This window comes from Rhinolophus ferrumequinum, chromosome 4 (genome assembly GCF_004115265.2).
Source record: "Rhinolophus ferrumequinum isolate MPI-CBG mRhiFer1 chromosome 4, mRhiFer1_v1.p, whole genome shotgun sequence".
In the NCBI taxonomy this organism is placed as follows: domain Eukaryota; kingdom Metazoa; phylum Chordata; class Mammalia; order Chiroptera; family Rhinolophidae; genus Rhinolophus; species Rhinolophus ferrumequinum.
This window is the reverse complement of record NC_046287.1, coordinates 32,974,770-33,000,784: the sequence shown is the minus strand read 5'-3', so window position 1 is coordinate 33,000,784 and position 26,015 is coordinate 32,974,770. Positions and strand designations below refer to the sequence as shown.

Below are 26,015 nucleotides of genomic sequence, written 5' to 3'. Positions count from 1 at the left end.
GTCCATCAGTCCATCACCTCCCTTAAGCCTCAGAGCATAGACATGAAATGGGCAGGGCAGATGTTTTTGCACAACTGATGATTAAACTAAATTGTGCATTTTTTAAAAAAAATTTGAACTGCAAAATGAACTGATTAATATTTGAGCATTAATTAGTATCCTTTGGGATCTAAATGGTCTTCCACCTCTTTAAATTGTTTTTGGCATATTTTCTATAACTTTTTGTATATTTAACATTTTAATTTTGATAGTCTTTTATACTTTACAACTCAATAATGGTTAATATTGAAAACTGCTTTTTCTCTCTTCTGCTAATACTCTCATTTCCTAACACATGCAAACATTTTTAAATCCATAAGAATAAAAGAAATAATGGTGGTCAGTACTTGGCTCATAGAAACTTACCTTTCTCTTTTTCTTCTTATGCTCCTTCATTTATTAATACATACATGTACTTCAACATATACAGTAAGAAATAACAATTGTTGCTATCAAAACATTGTTTCATATAAGTAATAAGATGAATATTACCTCTAATAGGTAATCAATTAAAAAAAGAACTCTCCCTTTTAAAGCATGGGCAAATGTGTTTTTCACCTACCAGTAACTCTTAAAATAATTCAAATTCACCGTCATCTGTTCTACAAAGTTATGAGCTTTTTTTAAGCATTCTTAACCTTGGAAGAATTTTATGAATCATATGGAGTCCATTTATCTTCCCAGACAATTAAGGATTTAAACATGGATTTGGCCATACGATCACACAGTTTGTATGTAGAGTAGTCGGTCTTGGCACCCTATCAAATACTTTGTACAATGGTTCTATTTCACCAAAAGATATTATAGGACTATCATTAAAAATTCATTTCTGTAGTTGCTCTAAGGAGTTATGTCATCCATAATATTGAAATTTCTCAATGTCTTCTGTGTAAAAACTTTCATTGGAAATGTCCACTTAAATTCAATACTTACGAAAAAATTTAGTTTTAAGGAAGCCATCTTTTCCTCCCCATATTATAAAGTAACTCCCAATATAGTATTTACTTTCAGAAATCGACCACCCACTAAAGCAGACGTGTTCAAACTTTTTTCAACAGTTTTCACCAAGGGCCATATGAGGTAAAATACACAAACAGCCGGGCCACTCATTCAAGGTGAAGTAGTATTGCCTCACCTGGTTTGTTTAAGTAAACTAAATATATTTTTGGAATTTGCTGCAGGCCAATTAACAACGGATTGCGAGCCGCATTTGGCCTGTGAGCCGCAGTTTGGACACCCCTGCTAAAGAATATTTAAAAATACCCTGTGCCCAGTGCACCTGTGTATAAATGGACATCAGAAGTTTTATTTATTTATTTATTTAGTTAGTTATTTATTTAGTTAGTTAGTTAGTTATTTCAGTTAAAAGGACAGGGCCTGAGCTGTGGTGATCCATAATATATAAGCACATTTTTTTCATTGTTGTTCTTATTGGCAGAGTGTGGAAAGAGAAAATATCACAGCAATACTAAGAGTTTGACATCTCATGAGGAAATTTGCATAAATGAATACACTTTACCTATAAGCATGCCTTTATAAGCCAGTAAAAGTGTTATTAGCCATTTTGTTTTAAATATCATAATACTCAGGAATAAATATGTAAGCAAATTAAAATGGCTCTGAGGAACTTACAGTCTGCAGTTTGGGTTCTGATGGCCTTTTCCAATTTGATATTTTCTAAAATATATTTAGATCTATATTTTGTTATTTTATTGTATATACTTCCTACAAACTACCACAAATCCTTTGTAGAACCAGACTCCTATTAATTGATTGCTTAATTCTGTGCAGCTGCACTCTGCCAGGCCCCCTGCCAGATGCTGGAAATACAAAGATAAACATGACACAGTCACTTTTTTAAAAGAGTTGAAAATCCAGCCAAAGTAGCTCCCATTTTCATGGTACTTTGGAATATAACAAGCTCTTCCACATTATCATACTTGATATGCACACATGGGACATTTAAAAAGTGCATTAGAAGTATGTTTACTTTTCCTGGGCATTGAACTGCAACAATTATTTTGTTCAATAATAGATCCACTGGGAAGATGTAGCTAATGTGTGAAAATTCAAATCTGAATACATATGTTATCCTGAGAGAATAAGTAAAACTTTTGTGACGCTGACTTTTATTCTGTACTATGTCATTGGATTTTGATTTTCATGAAACAAAATGCTTCTATCATGATGAAAATCTAAGATCAGATATTTATATAGATAATTTCAGTTGTATATTACTTCCACACTACTTTGGAAAACTCAGTGGCATGACCTCAAAAGGAATACAATGCCAAGAATCTAGAGCCAAAGATCAGAGAGAAACTTGATACCATATTAAGAAAAGCCTCTAATTTATTTATAATTTTTGAGTCTTTAATATTTTAAACAAGTAAAGCAAAATTATTTAGTAACCATTTACTAAATAATAGTAACTCTATAGATATGCATTTTTTATTATGCAAAATGGAAGCTATGACTATTTACACATCCTACTGCTATCCATGGTTTTGTGTTTTATTTGGTCTAATTTGAAAATGGATTTTAAAACAAGGCTATTCACTCTTTCACTGTTTTGTGCCACTCTTCTTCATTCAGTGTTGAGTGAGGGTGTTTAGCTCTAGAGCAGTGGGTATGGCCACATGTATAACACATGACAATGGACAGTTGTGATTGACGGCAGAGTGAATGCAGTGCAGCAAATCATTTGCCAGAAGTATGTGTGCTGATACCAGTTAAAATAATCCTAAAACAGAGAAAAAAAAAGGATGTCACTTCCTAACATAGATTGGAAGAGTAATTTCAAAATGGCTTTTGACTGACATGCTTGCAGATGTTTAAATACTGCGAGCCAAATTATAATTTATGGAAAAGAGGCAATGAGATTTTGCCTCCACTGATTTCCCTTAGGAACAGCCCAATGAGATATGACATTTGATTTTGATTTTTCAAGACCACCTCAGAGTCAGTGTTGTGTGCTATCTTCTAATGCTATTGACATATTTATGTGCTAGTAGTGAATATTTCAGCAAGTTTTCCTTCAGCAATGCCATGAATTGTAAATATGTTACTATACTAGCGGTAAAATCTGTGAGAATAGACCATACATTTTCAGTGGGGGTGATATCATCTACAAAGGAGAGAATTGTCTTTGATTGGTAGAATATTAGATAATACATGATCTGTGGACCTCCAAAGGGCCACAGTCCGTATGTTATATACAGTATATCTCTGATATGAAAATGTTATGGATGGAATATTATAAAACAAATGTAAACTGTCTCCTGGGGTAGGACGCAATAATGGAGAAAATAAAAAGTTTGAGAAACAATGGTATAAACCCAGTCATTCAGGGTTTGAAACTAATAACTTGGTTTCCTTAGAATTAACTGATTAAGCCAAAAGCAAAACTTGGTTGAACTGGTAAAATTCAAATAAAATAGCAATAATTTTGTAGTAAATAATCATCTTCTAGAGAGTTTCCTAATGATGTTTTTAATATAAGAAAACTGAAAACAGTTACAATTGTGAACATTTCAAGAATGTTACCACTACAACTTATATTTCAATTACTTTAGAAGTAGATAAAGAATGAAAAGTATGAGCAAAATTACAGGTTTTTAATGTGCTGTGCTTTAATTAATGTATTTATTTCCAATTTCAGAAGGGGTGAGAATTATTAGTAAGATGTTTTCAAATTTAAATTAGCAAAAAGCTGTGGAAGAGTATACTAAAATGGTATATCTCCTCAAACATAGTACTCCTAAAGTTGAGAGGAATTGAAGCATTAGGGAATTTTTATTGTATATTTTAATTATTGTTTCTAGAATTTTTAAATCAAAGTGACAATATTTGCAATTTATGGTAGTCATAATCCTCGATGACAATTATTTTTATGCAGTTTGTACGCTTACAAAAATTCAAAGTAGTGAAATCCATAAACATTATAAATAAGCTAACCAGTTAAACTAAATTCACCAGATTCAAGCACTCCGAGGTCAGTTACTATGATATGCAAAAATCCATGACAGTGTACAGCCACAGTTGATAAAGTAAAAGTTACTATAAAATAAACTTTTGCTAAATTTTAATTAAAACCTATTATACAATCAAAGTTAATTTACAAATATAGCAAGTTACTATATACATTTTAGAATGCAAATCTAGTATACTTATAAAACAATTATTTTTAGCACAGCTATTAAACTAGTGTGTTTCCTTTATAAGATTTTATTGAGAAATTTTCATTATATTTGAAATATTTCATGTAGATATAGTTTATAGGCCAGTCAATGGATTTTATTTAGGGTGACAATTTAAAGTTGGGCCATATTGGGAAAAGGAAGAATAAGAGAAAAGGTAAGGCAGGCAGATAATATTATAGAGATAAATAATAGAAATGGTCCATTTTTATGCATACAGAATCTTACATTCTCAAAAAGAAGGTATTCCAATTTTATTGAAAACAAATGAAAATGTAGTCGCTTTTCCACACATCATAGTAATGGGAAACAACCAGGTTGAAACCACATGTCAGAAAACACATATTTACACGTACACATGCATTTATTTTTTTATTTTATTTTTTTTCCAACCAGAAGTTTGAAATATTTATTTAAGGTGGTGTAACAGTCTAAATATTTTGGCACTTAACATTTTACAAAATATGAATAAAGGATTTGCTCTATAATGCAAACTATTACAATGGCAGTTTAAACATTCTCGTGATCAGAACGAGGAAAAAGATGGTTTCATAAAAGGAAAAAGGTATCAGAAAAATTAATATTGGACACAGAAGCCCATCTGAATGAACATCAGCTGGTTTTATCTCAGATGATTTGACCATCAAAACAAAATGAAACCTTCCAAGGCCTGCACCTCCAAATCCCAGCACCTTGGGGATAAGATTTCAACAGGTGAATTTGGGGAGGACACAAACATTCAGTCTGTCACAAGAACTTACTCTGGAAGGAAAACCTTGAAATCTATCGACAGTATCTTAGCCACTAGGGATAAGTTTAGTCCTTACTGGACATCAGAGAATTCTCTGGGGAAAGAAACGTACACATGCATTTAGATGTGTGTGTGTGTGTGTGTGTGTGTGTGTGTGTGTATCTATTTATATTTGTTTACTATCTTATGTAAATCAGCTACTAGATATGAGATCACATGCTAGGCTTCAGGTAGCAATTAAAAGAAGACAGGCTTTGGACACAGCAAAACAGTCCATGAAAATAATACCTCACTATGATTTAGAGAAGAACTTCAGCACTTCAGCTTGAAATATTTGGGAACTGAATATAAGTGTTGTATTTTTAACATAAGCACATGTGCCATGCTATATTTTCAGAGAATTAATTGACTATAATGGAGGTGCTTATCCAAGAAGAAACAGGAATGTACCTAGTTAGCCTAGCTACAGGGATATAAGAAAAATCAGAAATGATAATAAAATGATCTCAAGGGAACTATGCAAGCCATGCATCTAACCTGCCAATACCAGTTTACCTGTGGGGATGCTCCTAGAGATAGAGCAATTAAATATGCAACTGGACAGCATAAAAGTTAAAACTTAACCGATCTACTTGCCATAAAGCCTCATTTTTAATGTCATTCTTAAAGTGGCATTTTAAATATGATTGCAAAATTTGAATTTGGGTTCTGCTGTGTATTCACTATACTATTCTGAAACCCTGAGCCATCACTGTCTCAGAAGTAACCCAAGATTACCTACTTTTTTGGTATAATTATCTTCGGTAAGCTAGTATTCGAAAAAAGAATTTGTAGAGTTTTGGGAAATGGTAGGAATTTTTAGTTGAGAAGGGGGTCCTATAGGTCCATTAGTTACCGCTCCTTTCCTTCAGTGTCCCACGCAAAGTAAACTCTTGAACAATATAATTGTGAAGTCAACTTCTAAGATAAACCCTAGACTGGGGGAGGTATTCAATTGCTAATTGTCCTGAGCATCATAATTTCCAAATCAAAAAGTCAATTTAAGGTAACAGTTCACTTAAGAAGTTTCTGGTATAAAAGTCTGTTTGGGTTCTCTTACATTTTGATGAGGAGGATAGGAAAATAAATTCTCTCAGACTACAATTGCAGACTAGCAATCAGGGATATACGTTGTTGAACAAAAAGACATTGGTGATTGTGCTGTTTACATCAGGCTTTCATAGGCGATTACCACAAAAACTTTCTGTAAAAATCGCTGCTTAACCAAATATACAAAAACTTTTTTTGTAATTGTTGTTAATCTACTATTCTTCCCTTGGTTTCTAGAATCTTTCCTTAAAAATACTAATTAATTAATTAGTTAGCTAATATTCAATTTCTTAAAGTCTATATACACTTATTTCAACAACAGCATCAAACACCAAGCTTAAATATACTGTGTCCTTTGATTCTTATCATACACATGAACGCTGCCCAAGTTATACCTAAAGTTGGACAGATGATCTGTTCATCATACAGCTTCAAGCATGAATGACTCATGTCAAAATATGTTATAAGAACAGGCGTAATCAGAACCTGTGAATTTAATTTTTTTTTTATTTTTTATTCCACGTTTAAACCTACCTAGAATATTCTCGCTAGTACACCATTTAATCATCTTAATTTACATATTCCCAAGGGGAGAAATGGCTTTTTTATTCAGTTGACTTATTATGTAAATCGGGATACTTGTGAAAGTGAAATTGTGCGACGTTCATTTTTACTACTGGAAGAGCATAAAGTAGCATAAACAAGAGTTTTTCTGGGAAAGCAGTCACCTTACTCATATTTCAGATCAGTCAGATTTTCTGACTTATTCAAGCTGAAAGACATTTAGAGAAAGGAAGCTGGTAGGTCCCAAAGTCTCTGGAAAGACCAGGCAACCAGGCTGGGTATGTATACAGAAACAAACATGGATCCATAATCAGAATCGGTTCAAGTTGTGCCACAGCCGTCCTCTGCTGCGGATAGCGCTGCCAGTGCTCTCACCAGTGAGGGGTACAACAGCTCTTGCAATAGCTCCACTCTCAGCCCTGAAGCAGCAGTACATGGCCACAGCTGTGCCCCACACTCCTTATGGCTGCCATTGCTACCATTGTCTGGGATAATTGTTCCATTCCTCTTCCCAGGGGTCATTAGGTCTAATTGAAAATCCAGACATCTGAGTCTAATTGGCCAGGCCAGGTCATATGATCTTCCCTAATTTGGAAAAATCAGTGTCTATCGTTTTTATCTTTTACGATAGTATATGTGGTTTGTCTCCAAACAAGACTTAAAAGGTAGGAAATTAACCAGTATTAGGAATGTAGTAAGAGTCCCCCAAAAGCACAGTGTACAGCAAAATATGATTTCCTAAGTTTGGTACCAAAGCCCCTGATATTTTCATTGCTTTAGGCAACTGCTCATGTGATATAATGCTTTTCTACAGCCTAATAATTACCATAAACATGAGAACTGCCAATTCCATAAATGTAAGAACTGCCAATTTCAACTGATTAGAAAAATAACATGTTTTCTACTTTAATAAACAATATTTAAGCTTGTTTTTCCTTGGGCAATTCAAAATGCCTTATAAGATTTCCATTTTTCATGATATGGAAATCAAAATTAGTTACTAGTACATAGTGCTTATGCAGAAATCCAAAAGAGATGGTGTTGACCTTTATCATCAGCTGGTTATACACTAGCCATCAGCATGATGTGATTTAATGGCCTTTACAAAATAGCATCCACCTCTGCTAACTGCATGTCTCTACCTGGCCTGCAAATAGTGCATGTACTTCTACCTTCAGAGACTTATTCCTCTGAATCAAGAAATTGCATATTCAAGAGTTAAGAGTAAAAATGCAAATGGTGTCATTGTCCACCTTACATTTTGGCATTCTGCTGTCTTCCACACTGTGTGTATTTGTGTATGGCTTGCATGCACATGTGTATGGTAAAGATGAATAAATAAATGATTTTAATAATTTCCTGTCTTGAAAACTGATGAAACAATTTGAGTACAATACATTTTTAAATGGTGCAGCATCTTGACATCATGTGAGCACTCTCAAAGAGAGAAAATCAACTTTTGGGCTGAAATAAACCCCAAGGAGGACATAATAATATATATGATACAGATAATAACATAACTGGTGGGATAGAGGGAGAGATAAAGAAATAGGTTTTTACAAAAGAAAAAGGAGGAAGAAAGACAATTCAGCCTCTTTAAAAACTTCCCACAGCCCTGAAACAACTAACAGATTAACAATTCATACTTTTGTTTTAATACATTTTTAAAGTTCAATCAATAACCTGAAGAGTTAACCTCACTTGATCTTTACACTTTCATGACATTTTAATCTTTTATATTCACAACTGTTAATTTTACAATCGACTTCCTCCTGCAAAAGCAGCAATGTGCCCCTATCATTAGACTCATCACACATTCATTGATTGTCGACCAGGTGCTGGATAGTATACTAACTCTTATGGGATACACAAAATGTAGGTTAGAAACTCATTTTGTAGAGAAAAAAGATAAATTCATAAATATATGCATGATAATACAGGAGAAACACATCAAATGCATATAATGCATAGAAAACATGAAACTTAAAAGTCTACCTAAATAATTCATAGATTGTATCACTTTCCCAAGTCCCCAGTTTATGAATTAATCCTGTCTCTGAACTTTCTAACTATTGTATTCCGTTCCACTCGATTTATCACTAACTGCCATACTGCATTATTTTACTGTTTGGGTGTATATATCATGTGATATTATATACCCAATATTCTGCTAGGTCACATATATAAAAAATGAAATGATTTGATCGCTGCCCTTTGCAATATTACACTCTAGTGAGGAATCAATGCTTCAAACAAATAATTTTTTAAAAATTTAGTAGTTATTCTACTGAATACATTAAAATGAAAAGGAGGCATAGGTGGCTTGGTCTGGAAAGGATTCAAACAAATAATTGTAAGCTAAAATAATATCTTAAGAGTTAAATAGAAATGAAGAAGGCAAACAATGTATTCAATAAATAATTAGAAATTGAAATGAATTTGCTCAAATAAGTGTGTAATAAGCATTGTCTTCACTTTAAAATACTGAACTGAGTGGAAAATATTTTAAATGATATTAAATAGTGCTGGCAGCATTTTAGGGAAATGGCAAATCTCACTGCTGGTGGAATATAAATTAGCAAAAATATTCAGTAGGCAATTTGTTGATTTCTATCAAAATCGTAGTATTTTTTTCTACACTTTGACCTGGCAATTCTACTTCTAGGAATCTGTAATAAGAAATAATTATGTTCACAGTGCTTTATGTATAAGGTTGTTCTGTGCAAAAAGTATGTTACAAATATATGTGTGTGTTTCACTAGTAATTTCTGGGTATTGGAATTCCATGGATTTTAATATTTTCACTGTTGTTTTCAGTATTCTTCACCACCTATACCAGTAATATGTATTTGTTTACCTTAAAAATATAATACATACTGTGTAGGAAAAAGAATCAGAGATCTCTTCTTGTAAGTGATTATCTGCAAGGTATTATAGGATATATTTAAAAAGTAGAATAGGTTCTTAATATTGTAATACTCAGCACCAATTAATGTAATAAACAATTCTGCAAATATATGTTCTCATTTCAATGTAGAAAGTTATACTATAATATAGTTTATACTAGTAGTATAGACCTTAGAGTAGCCTCCTTTACAGGCAAAATTTTGGTTGCCTGATTTACATTAAATTAAAAAACGAATAAGGATTTTCTTACATAAAAATTTATATTTTTGATCAATATTCTCCCCAGTAAGTCCAAAATAGTTATTTACATGAGCTCTTTTAGACAAAAGAGACTTTATGAGAAAACCAGTTCCACGCCAAGATGACCAAACCTTTATGACCCACAGCAATATAAATTCCAAGTGATGAGAACATGAGAAAATGATACTTCAGGCCACCAAGTAAAAATGTAAAAGCACTTTGATGTGTTTTCCTGGGTTTGCTGTTTATTTGATGGTAAGTAAAAAATAGCTACATTTTGAAAAGCAGTTTACTACAAAAAAATATTTTATTGTTTTGCATTCAGAAGTCACGTAATATGATAATTATATTGGCACCCCATTTCTAGAATATGATTTACAATCTACAAAAAGAAAATATGAAGACGTAGAGGAAATCTAACATTCCAAGCACATTGGTTTATAGGTGTAACTGATTTATGTACCCATCTCTGAGTTTACAATTGTTGTCACAGAAGGAAGAATTCCAGCAACCTCTTTATCCTGCAAAACCTAGGAATGGATAGTAATAGATGAAACTCAGAACTAGTGAACTGTATTCTTCAGTGGTTTTTACATGTATTATTGGCTTTAAGCCCTAGTGATTATTCAATTACACTAACAAAATCTTCCTAAATCCAAATGTGAAAGTGCAAATAGGCATGAGACAGTCGGCCTTCTCTGAAATTATTTTTTGAAGATTTTTAGATTTGAAAAAAAAGAGCTTGGCGGGACCAAAAAATCCACAAACTCCAATGACTTAATTTACTAGTAAGGAGACTGACATAGGGGGAGCTTAACTAAGGTAGTGGCATTGCATATTTAGAACAATTAAGGATTTAGGAATGAAAGTAAGAGTTTAGCTCATGAGTTTGTAACTTTGTTACCTACAGCAAAGTCAACTGATATTATTTTATTTTGGTAAATTACTCAACATTCCTCAGTTTCACTTGCCACATCTATAAAAATAGGATAATAATATAAAATGTAGTATACATTAATCAGTTATTATTTGTGGAATAAAAAATAGTGTGGGTAAGGAAAGACTAAAGATGGACTTCCGATATATAACTTTATATTTCTTAAATAAAAAGTATTACATGTATCACTAAAAATTAAAACACTTTCAAAAATCATTGCAATGATTAGGGCGGCTGGATGGCTCAGTTGGTTGGAGCATGAGCTCTCAACAACAAGGTTGATGGATCAATTCTGGCTGCGCCCCCTGAAAGTAAAGACTGAAAACAGCGACTGGACTGGGAGCTGAGCTGCACCCCCCACAACTAGATTGAAGGACAACAACTTGGAGCTGATGGGACCTGGAGAAACACACTGTTCCCCAATAAAAAGAAAGGAAGGAAGGAAGGAAGGAAGAAAGAAAGAAAATGTCTGCATTAAAAAAAGTCATTGTAAGGATTAAATAAACTACAAAGTGAAAATGTATTAAAATAATTATTGTTCAATAGTCTGCTCTTTCATCTTAAATATGTAGTGCACATGATAGAAACATCTGGAAATTTGATGCCATTTGGGAAAACATAGATAATTAACTGATAACTCCCTTTTAAATTTTAATTATTTTGTGATGTGAACATCTAACTTTTGTCACTTGAGAGATGAACCTATTTGAGGAAGAATAAGAAAATACTAACGTTTAATGATACAATTGAAATACTTCTGGCCATAGCCCAGAAATGAAACTACAGCCCTGAGCAAATACTATCAATTCTCATCATCATCTGGAGTGTCCTTTATCTCAAGCTCCTGAGATCATCTATTACAAGAGGCAAAAAGTTGAAATAGTTCACTTGAGCTCAAATAAATATAGTATAATAGAACCATTTTAAGAAGAGTTCATGCCTAACACATATTCCCCTAAGGCATTAGAAATGTTAAGATCACATACACATTCCCATGTTTTAAAATTTCCCTTCAAGAAATTTACTGTTATACATATTCAACAGTTAGCCTTTGGAGGGGTGGGTGTGCTTTTCTAGACTGCTTTATTTCTTTGAAATATATTTATTATGAAAATAATTATTAAGAATTTTGTTAGCTCATTAATGAGGATACAGTTTCAATAGAAGTATACGTGCGTCTTTCTATTCTTTGTTTGCAATTTTGTAGTAGCTATCTTCATATAAGTGGTATAACCTTAATATTTTCTACTGAGGTTTTGTTTCTTAGTGGGCACTACCACACTTCTTTTCTTACAGTGCCATTTAAAGAGGGTAGAATTGGGGGATATTTTGGTGAAATATCTAAATAGGAAAATCCTGACTGTAAATTTTCTTCTGTGATTGGTGCTTTGAGAGGAAAGAAGGTATCAGGGGAGACAGAGATGCAAAGTTTAATGGGTATATGTGTGGGGAGGGTAGAATCTGAATATCAATCGTTTGTTTCATCAATTCTGTTCACCTAAAATCAATGTAAATAGGTCCTCTGGGTCTCTTCACATAAAGTATTTATTCAGCAAGTTGAAAAAAATAAGTAACCAATTAAGTTTAAAAGTGTGATTTTAGATGATTACCATCAGTGTTTTTCTTCCTAAACAGTCGGAATTTTTTTCTTTCTTTTTTTTTTTTCTCTTCTTCAAAGTCTTACCTCCTATCAATCACAGACACTGCTGGAGACACCTTCCTTTCTCACATTGGTTCCTGGGGCCAATGATTTTCCGACCTAAGTTCATTTACAAGAAACAGAAATACCTTTCCTTTTAGTTTAATTCCTCCATATCTGCAGTTCTCAACTACATAGCATTTGAGTGTGTGTGTGTGAATGTTGTGTGTGTGTGTGTAAAATGGTTTCAAATTGAGTAAGCTCTTTCCCCAGTTTTTACATGTGGTCATGGGTTAAATTAAATAAAAATAGGATTGTTTTAGAAGTGTATTAGGTTTCCTGAAAAAGGCCTCCCAATCCTCTCTCTCTCTCTCTCTCTCTCTCTCTCTCTCTCTCTCTCTCTCTCTCTCTCTCTCTCTCTCTCCCACCCTCTCTGTCTGTCTCTCTCTATGGAGCACACCAGCACACACACACACACACACACCAGAACGACCTGAGCCTTCTTCCATGCCCTTCCACTGAATTTCACCAGCTGACAGCAAACATTTAATTATATGAAAATATTACATATATGTATGAGAACTGACCCCTCCCCAAGAATTAGCTTCTGGACCAAGAAAAAATATATATCTCTACACTTTCCTGAATTTCTCTAACTCCAGGCCTTCCCCCAAATCTTTTACTTCCAGCCTTTTCAAAATGCACATATCCTTGGATATTTGATCTTTTAAGCAGATTATTAGCAAGCTTGTAACAGCTGTCTAAATTGTGTAAAACCTAATTAAAAGGGAAACTGATGTAAACATATGATCTGTGCTCCCACTGAAGAAAGGAGCAAATGATAATTAAAAAAAAAAAAAGTCCTATAAATTCCAAACCCTAAAATGATGAGCAGTATTTAGAACATATTGATGGAAAAGGTGTTGATGCTGATAACAAAAGTCAGCAAAACAGCCTTCCCGAGAGGCAGCATTTTCATATTTTCTCTTCTCCCAGATGTTTGTAGAACTTCATTTCTTTAAGCTCCTCCTAAGTTTGAGGAACCCAGCAATTCCTTCCCTGGGAAAAGCCTGAGCACTCTTCTCCCTCAGCACCAGGACCCAGCCAAGCATAAGCACGTAGAGCAGCTGTCTGCTACCTGCCCATATTGTTTGCCCCAAGCCTTAGAGACCGAGATTGCTATCTACCCCTCTCTAAAAGCTACTGGTTATTTACTTATATGCATTTTAAATGCGACCGAAGGGAAGTGGGAACTCTGTGTGTGTTCGTGCGTGCATGTGTGTGTGTGTGCGTGCGTGCGTGTGTGTGTGTGTATTGTGTGCGCACCTGTCTGCCAGTGGATTTTTAAGAGCACTCCGAAACAAATTGGGATTTCCCCCTGCCCTTCTATTCCGCCTCTCAATTAAAGCTTTCAGGTCTGGAGTCAAAGACGTAAGCGTGCATTGTGTTTTCATCCTGCAGACTTAAATAACATTCAAGAAATATCATCAGAGAATTCTAACTCTCAGTGACCAAATTGACTAAAATTCTATACCAAGTTTTAAAAAGAAAAGTATGTGCATAAATTATATCCCTTGCAACAAAAAATCCATCCCCAATTATGCTATTATATGAAATGTATATGACATGAATATATGTTTCAAATACCCACTTTGAACATGCCAAAAAAAGCGGTTTCAAAGACATCAAATAGCATAAAACACACTGTACTGCAGAGACGGAAGAAATGCATTTAAAGCGCCGATGAAAATGGCGTGCAGTATAATTACCTCAAATTGCTTTTCGCTTGACACCCTGACACTAATTTTATTCAAGCCATTGGAAAATAAATGTTTTAAAAGCACTCCTTTTCAGACGCTGGATCTAGTGGGGGTTGTGAGGTCATTAAGGGAAGGAAAGGGTAAAGTTTCCTGCACGCAAGAAGAATTAAATAATCCATTTAAAATAAAAGCATCTATGTGGATCGACAGCCTTTAATGCCCATATTTTTAACTCTTGCCCTGTACGTGAATTGATTTTTCCCCCCTTCAGCATGCTCTCACCAGATGGATTTTTGCTACTGCAGATCAGCAGAGGGTGTCAGATCTTTCAGAGTGCACCAGGCTGGAACGAGCAGAGCTTCTTAGCAACTCTCTTCTTCCCCCTCCTCCCCATTCTCGCGCTCTCTCCCTCCCTCAGACAACTCGCCCCCCCCCCGCCCCCCGCTCTCCGCCCCCTCCACGTAATTCCGAAAGAGCAGAAGAAAGAGAAGGAGAACGAGAAAAGAGCTAGTAACCGAGATCCAGAGCCCAAGAAAAGAGACTGAAGAGGACCGAAGGGGAGGAAAGGAAAAATATGGACAGGCACAAAACGCAGCGATTGCGGAAATTTTCCAGCGCCATTGGCTCGGCAGCGTGAGTCCTTCGGTCGGGTGTGATTTCAGCACCGGGGGGACTGGACAGCACCTCGGGGGTACTTCTGGGCAACCCTCAGCCACAGCAAGAACTCCATCAGCAGCCTCAACAACAGAAGCCGATGAAAACCCTGCTTTGTATCAGAGAGGCAAGGTCAGTCCGACGCACAGCCATGCACAGGCAGTGCGCCTGTACTACGCTGCAAACCCTCTGCTTGTTTCTCTAACATGCACTTGCTTCTAATCACTAGCATTGTTCCTTTCCTGATTAGTGAGGACCACTAGACGAGATTTTGTAAGGGTGCAATTTAAATTTATACGTATATATTTAACTTTTTTTTTTAAGGGTTGAGGGGGAGTGGGGTTATTTTTTTTTTTTTTTACTTTTTTTCTTTTTCTTTTTTTCTTTCTTTTTTTTTTTTTTTTTGCTTGCCCTGCACTTACGTGCCTGGATAGTTTGTGGATATAATTATTGACTGGTGCCTGGGTTATTGCAGTGCGGGGTGGGGGGTTAGGGAGGAAGGAATCCACCCCCACCCCCCCAAACCCTTTTCTTCTCCTTCCCTGGGTTCCGACACTGGAGCACTAAATGAACTTGAATTGTGTCTGTGGCGAGCAGGATGGTCGCTGTTACTTTGTCATGAGATCGGGATGAATTGCTCGCTTTAAAAATGCTGCTTTGGATTCTGTTGCTGGAGACGTCTCTTTGTTTTGCTGCTGGAAACGTTACAGGGGACGTTTGCAAAGAGAAGATCTGTTCCTGCAATGAGATAGAAGGGGACCTACACGTAGACTGTGAAAAAAAGGGCTTTACGAGTCTGCAGCGTTTCACCGCCCCGACTTCGCAGTTTTACCATCTATTTCTGCATGGCAATTCCCTCACTCGACTTTTCCCTAATGAGTTTGCTAACTTTTATAATGCGGTTAGTTTGCACATGGAAAACAATGGCTTGCATGAAATCGTTCCCGGGGCTTTTCTGGGGCTGCAGCTTGTGAAAAGGCTGCACATCAACAACAACAAGATCAAATCCTTCCGGAAGCAGACTTTTCTGGGGCTGGACGATCTGGAATATCTCCAGGCTGACTTTAATTTATTACGGGATATAGACCCCGGAGCCTTCCAGGACTTGAACAAGCTGGAGGTACTCATTTTAAATGACAATCTGATCAGCACTCTACCTGCCAACGTATTCCAGTATGTGCCCATCACCCACCTCGACCTCCGGGGGAACAGACTGAAAACGCTGCCCTATGAGGAGGTCTTGGAGCAAATCCCGGGCATTGCCGAGATCCTGCTAGAGGATAACCCCTGGGACTGCACCTGTGATCTTCTCTCCCTGAAAGAATGGCTCGAAAACATTCCCAAAAATGCCCTGATCGGCCGAGTGGTCTGTGAAGCCCCCACCAGACTGCAGGGGAAAGACCTCAATGAAACCACTGAACAAGACTTGTGTCCTTTGAAAAACAGAGTGGATTCTAGTCTCCCGGCGCCCCCTGCCCAAGAAGAAACCTTCGCTCCTGGCCCCCTGCCAACTCCTTTCAAGACAAATGGTCAAGAGGATCATGCTACCCCAGGGTCTGCTCCAAACGGAGGTACAAAGATCCCAGGCAACTGGCAGATCAAAATCAGACCCACGGCAGCGACAGCGACAGGCAGTGCCAGAAACAAACCCCCAACCAACGGCATGCCTTGCCCTGGGGGCTGCAGCTGCGACCACATCCCCGGGTCGGGTTTAAAAATGAACTGCAACAACCGGAACGTGAGCAGCTTGGCTGATTTGAAGCCCAAGCTCTTCAACGTGCAGGAGCTTTTCCTGCGAGATAACAAGATCCATAGCATCCGAAAATCGCACTTTGTGGATTACAAGAATCTCATTCTGTTGGATCTGGGCAACAATAACATCGCCACCGTAGAGAACAACACTTTTAAGAACCTTTTAGACCTCAGGTGGCTGTATATGGATAGCAACTACCTGGACACGCTGTCCCGGGAGAAATTTGCCGGGTTGCAGAACCTCGAGTACCTGAACGTGGAGTACAACGCGATCCAGCTCATCCTTCCCGGCACCTTCAATGCCATGCCTAAACTGCGGATCCTCATCCTCAACAACAACTTGCTGCGCTCTCTACCCGTGGACGTGTTTGCTGGGGTGTCTCTCTCTAAGCTCAGCCTCCACAACAATTACTTCATGTACCTCCCGGTGGCAGGGGTGCTGGACCAATTAACTTCCATCATCCAGATAGACCTACACGGAAACCCGTGGGAGTGCTCCTGCACTATTGTGCCTTTCAAGCAATGGGCGGAGCGCCTGGGTTCCGAGGTGCTGATGAGCGACCTTAAGTGTGAGACTCCCGTGAACTTCTTTAGGAAGGATTTCATGGTCCTCTCCAACGACGAGATCTGCCCCCAGCTGTACGCGAGAATCTCGCCCACGTTAACTTCACACAGTAAAAACAGCACTGGGTTGGCGGAGACCGGGACGCACTCCAACTCCTACCTAGACACTAGCCGGGTGTCCATCTCCGTGTTGGTCCCAGGACTGCTGCTGGTGTTTGTCACCTCTGCCTTCACTGTGGTGGGCATGCTCGTGTTTATCCTGAGAAATCGAAAGCGGTCTAAAAGAAGGGACGCCAACTCCTCGGCGTCCGAAATTAATTCCCTACAGACAGTCTGTGACTCTTCGTACTGGCACAATGGGCCTTACAACGCAGATGGTGCCCACAGAGTGTATGACTGTGGCTCCCACTCCCTCTCAGACTAAGACCCCCGACCCGGGTAGAGCAGGGGAAGGGGGAAGGCCATGCCCCCGAACCCGACCCCGGCCAGCGTCGCAGGGGTCAAAGAAGCCCTGACCCTAGTCCAGCGCGCCCCAAGTCTTGATGGACATAAATAAGCAAATAACTATGAACTCCCTGTACTGAGAGGGTCTGATCCCTTAGCTCCCTTTTGGAAACAAAGAGTAGACTGTGGCTGGGATCGCGCTGCCAAATCGCTCCGTGCTGCGAGCCCCTTTTGACAAAGCCCAGCAGGGGGCCTGCTCTAAGAACTGACAAAGTCACTGCACTCTGAGAAGGGGCTGGTGAGGAAGGCTGCCGTGGTCCTATACTTATATACATATACCCACATCTATATAGAGAGATAGATATCTATTTTTCCCCCTGTGGATTAGCCCCGCGAGGAGCGGGGCGTGATGGCTCCCTGTTGGCTACGCAGGGATGGGCAGTTGCACGAAGGCATGAATGTATTGTAAATAAATAACTGACTTCTGAGAAAAACAAAAAGTGCTGCATGGCTCGCATGGAATCCACGCGCTCCAGGGGCGCCGCCCTCCCCGGCGGCTGGAGACGGCGTCACGTTCACAGCACCCACCCTCTTACCTGATAAGTCCCATCGTATCAAACTTTCTATAAACAAAATACAGTATAATCAGAAAGTGCCATTTCGCCATTATTTGTGATTGGTAGGCAGTTCAGAGCGTACGTTTACTGTGAAACAAGAAATGTAAAGGTTTTATTTAAGACATTTGCATGGCTAGTCATCAGTCCATTTTATGAGTTAAAAATGTATTTTGTTGAGAAACGTTTTATGGGTTGTTTTGGGTTCGTTCTTTTATTTTAATCGTGATGATTTTTTGTTTTGTTTTTTTTTTGTTGTTTGTTTGTTTTGGAGGGGGAATATTTTTCTATACATATCCAATAATGCCTTCCATCTGAATGTAAAATAAGTCTCCATGATTTCTATTATAGTATCAGTGTAATTATTAAAAAAAAAAAAGAAAAGATTTTGAGGCAGTTAAGCATGACCAATTAATGTCACTCTAGTGCTTAGGCTGCGATCTTATGGTAGCAATTCTGTGCTGGTGTAAATCTTACTTATAAAGTAGGAAAAGAACAACGGGGAGGCACGTGAAACTTACTAATTCTATTCGAGGATTTTATAATGGCATATTTTTTCAGTATTAAAGTGAAAATGTTTTCAACTCTGGGTCCTTACATTTTTCCAGCTTCATATTTGCAACTGGTAAATTGGATTTGCGGTGGAAGGGACGGGGGAGGGGCACAGCTGGGGGGGGATCCCTTCCAGAGCTACTTCAAGGCTCTTTCTCTACTCCTCTCACTTGCTTCTTACCTTTTAAGTAGCTCCCTTCCCCCTCCAGCCCCACCCGGACTTTTCCAGCCTTTCCTGGGGATAAAGTAAGGTCTTCCCCCAACAGCTCCCTGCCTTTCCCCCCTCTCCCCGCTCCTTATGCGGCAGTGAATCCCTTTATTAATACTGGAAATCCCTCCTGCTGCTGCTTCTGCTGCTGCTGCTGCTGCTGCTGCTGCTGCTGCAAACACTGCAGATATATTAAGGATGTTAGTAGAGATTTGATTTAATTGACTCTGCCTAGATCGGTCTCATTAAACAGAGTGGAGATTTCATTGGTCAGCACTCTTCGATGAAAGACAGCCTTAATGAGTGGCATTTGAGATGCTGCTGGCGTTTTGAATTCAACATCTGCTGAAAACGATAAAACTAATTAGTGCCCACCCACCCTCCCCGCCCCAGCAACTGCATATTAAAATTTGTTAAAACACTCATCTTTATGGAAATCAATCATTATCCTAAAGAAGTGTTTCTCTCCCATCATTGGGATTTTGGGTTGTGGCCCAGTAATTAGCAAGAAAAGCATTGGAACTGTTTGAATTTTATGAGCCAGTGTAACTCTGGCCTCAATCATATTCCTCTGGGATTTCTAAGCAGTCCATTTTATCAGCAGTTAAGGGACAAAAGCAAACAAAAGTACACATGTTGATGGGGTCTGCATTCCACCACATATCCACCCTTGAGAAGTATGTTAAAAGACTGCAGACCACAGGGGGAAAAAATATATATAGGATTGTAAATCAGCTAATGAAAGCCCCCAAAGCAGTTGTAAGAAGATTTGCCTTTTAGAACTCATATTCTAAAGAGAAATAATTTCCCAGAACAGTGATGTTCCGGAGTATGTACTATTTATTTTAATGCTTTTTTAATAAAATCTTTATGACTATTCCTAAGGCCATTCATCATTTTCTCTCTTGATTCTTTTGTTTGTGGACTACATTTCATAGTGTTAAAGTTGGTAACCTACGAATATTATGGTTTGCTTTTTATTTTTTGTATGAAGGCCTTAATTCCTTTTATGGGAAGTACAACTGGCTTCCTGGTAAGCGAACAACAGATTTACTTGTGGTAGAAAAGTTGAGGAAGGGGAAGAGTCATGTATTCAACAATATTATGACCCTAGAAGGAAAAAAAAAAAAAAAGATGGTAGATGTTCTAAGTCTCTGGTAGAAAGTAACACAATAAAAAATACCTAGTGAGTTATGATACTATTTTTTAAAACTGATGCACAATTAATCTATGTCAAGAAACTAGAACTTCTCCTAGAAGGTGTGCTGGGACAGGAACGTTTCTTCATGCTAATTGAAAAGAATCATAACATAGAAGACAAGGTTAAACATGTAAAATTATTTTTAAAATATGAGCTTCAATGGTTTTTGAGTAGTCATTGTATATCAGTCATGTGCTAAGTGGTTTACATTATTATTTAATGTAACCCTCAAAACCACAGTATAATTTAATGAGATATTTCTATTTTCATTTTATCAACGAGAAAATGGGGCTTAAGGAGAGTAAAAAATGTCAGTTAATACCTGCTAAATATGGAGCTGGATTTAAACTCCAACAGCTCATTCTTTGAATGGAACAGTCATATATAAATACCTCATTACATCTTAAAGAAGGATATATATATACACACACACACACACACATATATATATATGTATATATATATATATATATATATATATATATATATATACAACTGTAAAAATGCAATATAATAAATTAAGGGTCAGGTTGTATCTTCTTAATTGAGTATGTGTTGGTGGCCTTTGATATTTCCAGTATGTCTTCCAACAAAAGAAAATTGTCCTATATTTAGAAAAGATAACTTCAGTGTATTTTCCAATAGTGTATAAGAGTAAACATATAAGAAAAAAGATGTATGTGCTATTTGAATTTATGAATTATAGAAATTCAAATTATCAAATCTAATTTATACATTAATTCTAAAATATTAGGATTATCAAACATTTTAATATATAATAATAAATTATGTAGGAAAGATGTCCATTGATTCATATATAAGAACATTCATTATAATTATATTATGAATATATTAATATAATTAGTTTGGTTTGCAAGGTACATAATACATATGGTCTTACAATATAACTTTCATTTAGATGTGCTCAGCTTCTTGTTTTTGTTTTAAGTTTGTAGAAAATGCTTGTATAACTGTAGTTGCCTCTTGCTTTAGTTGAGATACAATGTTTTGGATAAATCATCCAAAGGATAAATCATCCTGTAAGTCACCAAAGTAAAAGAGATTTTTAGTTGTGCCAGATGGAAAAGGAGGAAAGAAAGAAATATCTTGTTTAGTTCCATTGCTTTAAAGAAAGTAATAGCTTCTGTGGCTTCTGCTGTAACTAAGAATATCTTAGAATGTAAGTAGTTGCCATAGAAATTTATTGTTTATCCATTTTTACATGTTTACCCAGGAGGAAGCTGGAATAGCTGATCTAACAGTTATGAAAAAGGATTTTTTCCTTAACAGTATTTATATCAGATATAATTAGAATAGTCAGGCATTTTAATAAGTATTAAAATTATATTGGTGATTCCAAGGACAGTTTGTTAATTTAGCTTTTTCTAGGTTGCTAATAAATGTTATTTGGTATGTACAAAGAGATGGATAAATTTGCAAGGGTGAACACAGAAGTATGAGTTTTTAATGTGTTTGTAGGGTATTAAATAGAGTAGTTTCTAATTCTGCTCTTCTGCTAGATGATTTATAAATATTTCTTATTTGTATGCTTATTGGAAGAAAAATGGAAACACAAAATGTGCTAAAGTTTGAATTTTAGCAATTATTAACTTTTGGTCCATTTTCTCTCTCTCTTATTTCAATCTATTCCAAATGCAACATATTTAATTTTTAAAAGATAAATTCTGTATAATATCAACAGATATAGGAAATGCATACTCAAGATTTTTATATTATATGATTCGTTTCAATGTGGCCCTAAGCCATTAAAAAAGAATGCTAAATTAAATAAATTTCATATAATCCCCTGGCATTTTGTCTCATCTATAAAGTTGCCAAAAATGTTATTATAAAAAGTACCACACAGGACATGGATGACTTTCTTCTTGGTGTTGAACCTTAAAGAAATGCCACTAAATTGTTTCATGAAAGCACATGCTACAGATAGAACAATCCCGAAACCTGAACCAATATTGACTTTGTGGTGACCTATCAAAATTTGACTGGGTTTCAGAGAAAAATGAATAGTTAAGACAATAGCAAATTAAGTGTTTAAGGACTACAATTTTGTAATGAAATGAACCACTGAAAAAATCGTCTTAGATTACAGAAGCCCTATATAACCCTATGGACTGAATTGACTGGCAATTTCATACACTAGCTTAGACCTCAATTATGTAATTAATTATTCTTTTCCTTTCATTTACTTGCTAAATATATACTACATTACATACTTGAAATATAATTATATTTCCTACTTGAACTTTGCACAAAAAGTACAGGAGAACTATCTAATAGTTTAAAGAATTTTAAATGAGTTAGAACCTAAATGTTCAATTGGCAACAATTATCAGGCAACTGCTACATAAAAAATATTGTAGAAGCTCTCTTGGGAAAACAAAATCAGGCAGTTATAATCTCAAAGAGTTTACAACCTACAAATATATCATATACACATAATCATAATTATAGAATAGTATGCCATTGGCAATTTTTAAAAGATCGCACCAGAAAAGTTTGTGTTTCTTTCAAATATGTTAGTTTTTGGCCATTTGGATAAGCACAGTTGTCACATCAGTTTTCTTAGCTATTATGCAAGTAGTTTAAAGTCTTAAAACAATATTTTAGAATGAAAGTGTTACTTTACTAATTTTACCTTGCTAGTTTTGTTTAATTTCTTCTTTTGTAAATTGAGAAACATGTCTGCTATTTTGTGACTTAAGTTTTCTGACTAATCATTCTAAAGAGAAACAATCAAATCAATTTTTATCTTAAGTGAATGATAATTTTTCAATTTAGGTATTTGAGAAATCAAATACAAGTTTAGGAAATTGAATAAAATATTTCTTGGTAGCATAAGAATTTCAGAAGAGTTGTCTCTGGGTATTTCGCTTTGATTTGGGTTTATATACATAAAATAGATAGCAGAAATCATAATGTAATACTATGCATACCTTTATAATTTTACTAGCTATTTTTTTTGTAGTAAAACCAAATATTCAATTATTTACAAGTATGTTCCAGATGCACAAGTCCAAAGGTTTAATAAACAGAAAGCAGTAAGCAAAGCCATGCATTAAGTCACCTCTGTGCCTTTTTACCTTTACTTCTAATTCCATTTTTTTTCTTGGCAGAAAAATACAGGAAGGAAACATGTTCAGCTGCAGCCACCAATAGAAAAACTCAATACATAGTGAAAAATGAGAAGTGTCTTAGTAATATATAGTCAATAATACAGATAATAAATGGTCAACCCATAGTGCTTTCATTGAAATAGTCTTTTCCTCTCAAGGAAAGGGGAATGAGTGGAAAAGGGTCACTATTAACCATAAGCAATAATGGCTCTTACCAGATTTTTTGATATTTATTGTGTACCTTTCTTTTTTAAATCAATATATTCTTAACATTTCCAAACTGCATCTGCTCTTGAGAAATTAATACTCATTATTATGATAGTGATATGATTTAAATAGTATTACATGTACGTATGTAGAACTTTTTGCTACTTCCATAAAATAATTGGACTATAAAATAATGAATGAATTTGAAACAAGTCATTGTCTGCACATTATAGTATACTCTACCTGTTTTAGTCCAGGCATTTATCTCCATTAAAATATTTATTTTATACAATCATAAGTAATTCTACATGACTAAATTATTATATCTAAAATATTTTGTTGTATAATATGTTAAATGGTATCATAATTATTTGTTAATTTCTGTTCAGTTTGATAATATTTTCAGCTAATCAATTCAGGTGTGAGTCCAGTTAACATTATGGAATTGGATATATTTAACACTGGATTGTCAAATATGTGTTTAACAATCAAAAAGTGGTAGAGTATATAGTTTTGTCATCATTGAGTTACACATTTATGTTAGTAAACTTTTCAAGGTTCCTAAATAATGGATTTTAATTGGTTTAGCCTGTTATCAGTTGAATCTAAAGAAAATGAAATTACTAAAGCAAAGAGTTTAATGTTGTTAATCTCTCTGTTTCCTGAAGGACTAAATGTTTTTCAATGTCTCAGTACATGCTTTAATGAGAGAGTTTACCTTATTCATTTTTTGGTCAGAAAATGTTACATTTTTTTAATTTTTATTTTTAAGCAAAACTTTGGATGACATTTGTATTTTTTACCAAAATGGTCATCTCTCCAACAATCAGATTTCAAGCTACAGATGGTATTTTGTATAATTAGACATTGAGACATAAGATGTAGAGTATTCCAGGAGGGTGTTAACATCTTATGGTATAATATCATGAGAGATTAGACTTAAAACCAAGAAACTAACAGCTGGAAGTAGCAATAATCCCCAAGAAATGAATTACATGGAATGTCATGTTACTACTTTAACTTAAAATTTATAACATCGAATTAAGAAGAAAGTCAGACCAGAGCACTGTTGTACATTATCTGCATAATCGTGGTATCACTTTTAGCCTGTCCAAAACTACCTATACCACAAACTTTTTGTAATACAGAACGTTTTTTCCAGCAATTTTACATGGATGCTTAATATGATACCTATTAAATTAACATCTTTGCAAGTTCCATTTACACACTTGGTGAGTAATCAAATACATAGACTGGGAATGGAATTGTTTTCTTTTATAAATACAGGCTTTGTTATATCATAATATCTTAAACTAGTATTGCATATTTCAAGAACAGAAATTTCAGTCTATATTTAATGTTGGCTACTAGGCCATGATTGAGAGATATTTTGACTACAACCTTTATAATAGTGTATTCTTCAAGACTTGTACAGTTATTAGTGGTATATGTACCACCTAGCTCAAGGCATTTCAAGGCAGCAACAGAACATTGGTGTCAGGGAGATATATGTTAATCAAGCCAAATTCAGTAAACAAAAACAAAAACAAAAGCAAAACGGAAAGAAAAATAACTGGGGATGATGGAAATTTTACATTGCAATTGAAGTAAAACATATATTTACTGATCACCTACTATATGCCGTGAACATATTGAAGATGTTCTAAAGATAAACAGAATACACTGAATTTCTGCTCATCTAAATTTACATTCCATATGGTATTACAGAAAACTAAACACAAATAACGGTTAAGATACAGTTGTATAATGAAGAGTTATGAATGAAATAAAATGGGGAAGTGGTGATAATATCCTTTGTTTTTTTATGGTGGTCATGGAAGTCCTCTCTGAGGAGATGATTCATGAACTGAGTGAAAAAAATGATAAGAGGCAATTACCTGAACATTAGGAGCAAGAGAAATCCTGATAAATAAATCATCAAGTAAAAAAAAACAACCAACAAACCAAAAACAACAAAACAAAACAAAACAAAAAACAGCTGATTTATAATTGTGCATGGGATGTTTAAGGTCTAGAAAGAAGATGAAAATAACTGGTATCTGACCATAGGCAGAAGTTGGAGAGACAGAGAAGCAAGATAATGCCTCATAAGCTATAGCAAGGAATTTAGATTTTTAGATCAAGTATAACAGAGAGTTTTAAGCAGGCAAGTGACATGATCTAAGTAGTATATTTAAATAGCCATTTTGGCTTACTTAGTAAAAATGAATTATAGGGGGCAAAGTGGAAGGCAAGGACCTGCTGTTACAGAGATTAGGAAAGACATGATGCTATCTTGGTCAGTAGTGGTAGTAGTGGAGATGGACAGAGGTGGAGAACTGAGTAGTCAGTTTTTGGTGTTCAACAAAATAGAACTGGAATAGTTGTGGACTTAAGGAATGGAAAAATAGTGTGTGTGTGTGTGTGTGTATGTGTGTGTGTGTGTGTGTGTGTGTTCTTTATCAATCAACTTGATGGTGCTGTCTTTTATTGAGAAGAAAACGCTGGAGGAAGGAAGTGTTAGGATATAGAGTTAGATTTTTTTTTTTAATAAGATATT

At 35.7% G+C, this 26,015-nt stretch overlaps 1 protein-coding gene across 1 annotated transcript; it reads left to right on the top strand.

The window, feature by feature from the left end:
- The first annotated feature begins 14,443 nt into the window (after positions 1-14,443).
- SLITRK1 (SLIT and NTRK like family member 1) lies at positions 14,444-19,791 on the top strand. The gene is made up of 2 exons (XM_033105134.1): positions 14,444-14,911; positions 15,377-19,791. Exon 2 carries the CDS (start codon positions 15,429-15,431, stop codon positions 17,517-17,519), a length of 2,091 nt encoding a protein of 696 aa, XP_032961025.1. The 5' UTR covers positions 14,444-14,911; positions 15,377-15,428; the 3' UTR covers positions 17,520-19,791.
- The last annotated feature ends 6,224 nt before the right edge of the window (positions 19,792-26,015 follow it).

Coding starts and splice junctions, on each gene's coding strand:
- SLITRK1 (XM_033105134.1), top strand. CDS start 15,429: ATGCTGCTTTGGATTCTGTTGCTGGAGACGTCTCTTTGTTTTGCTGCT.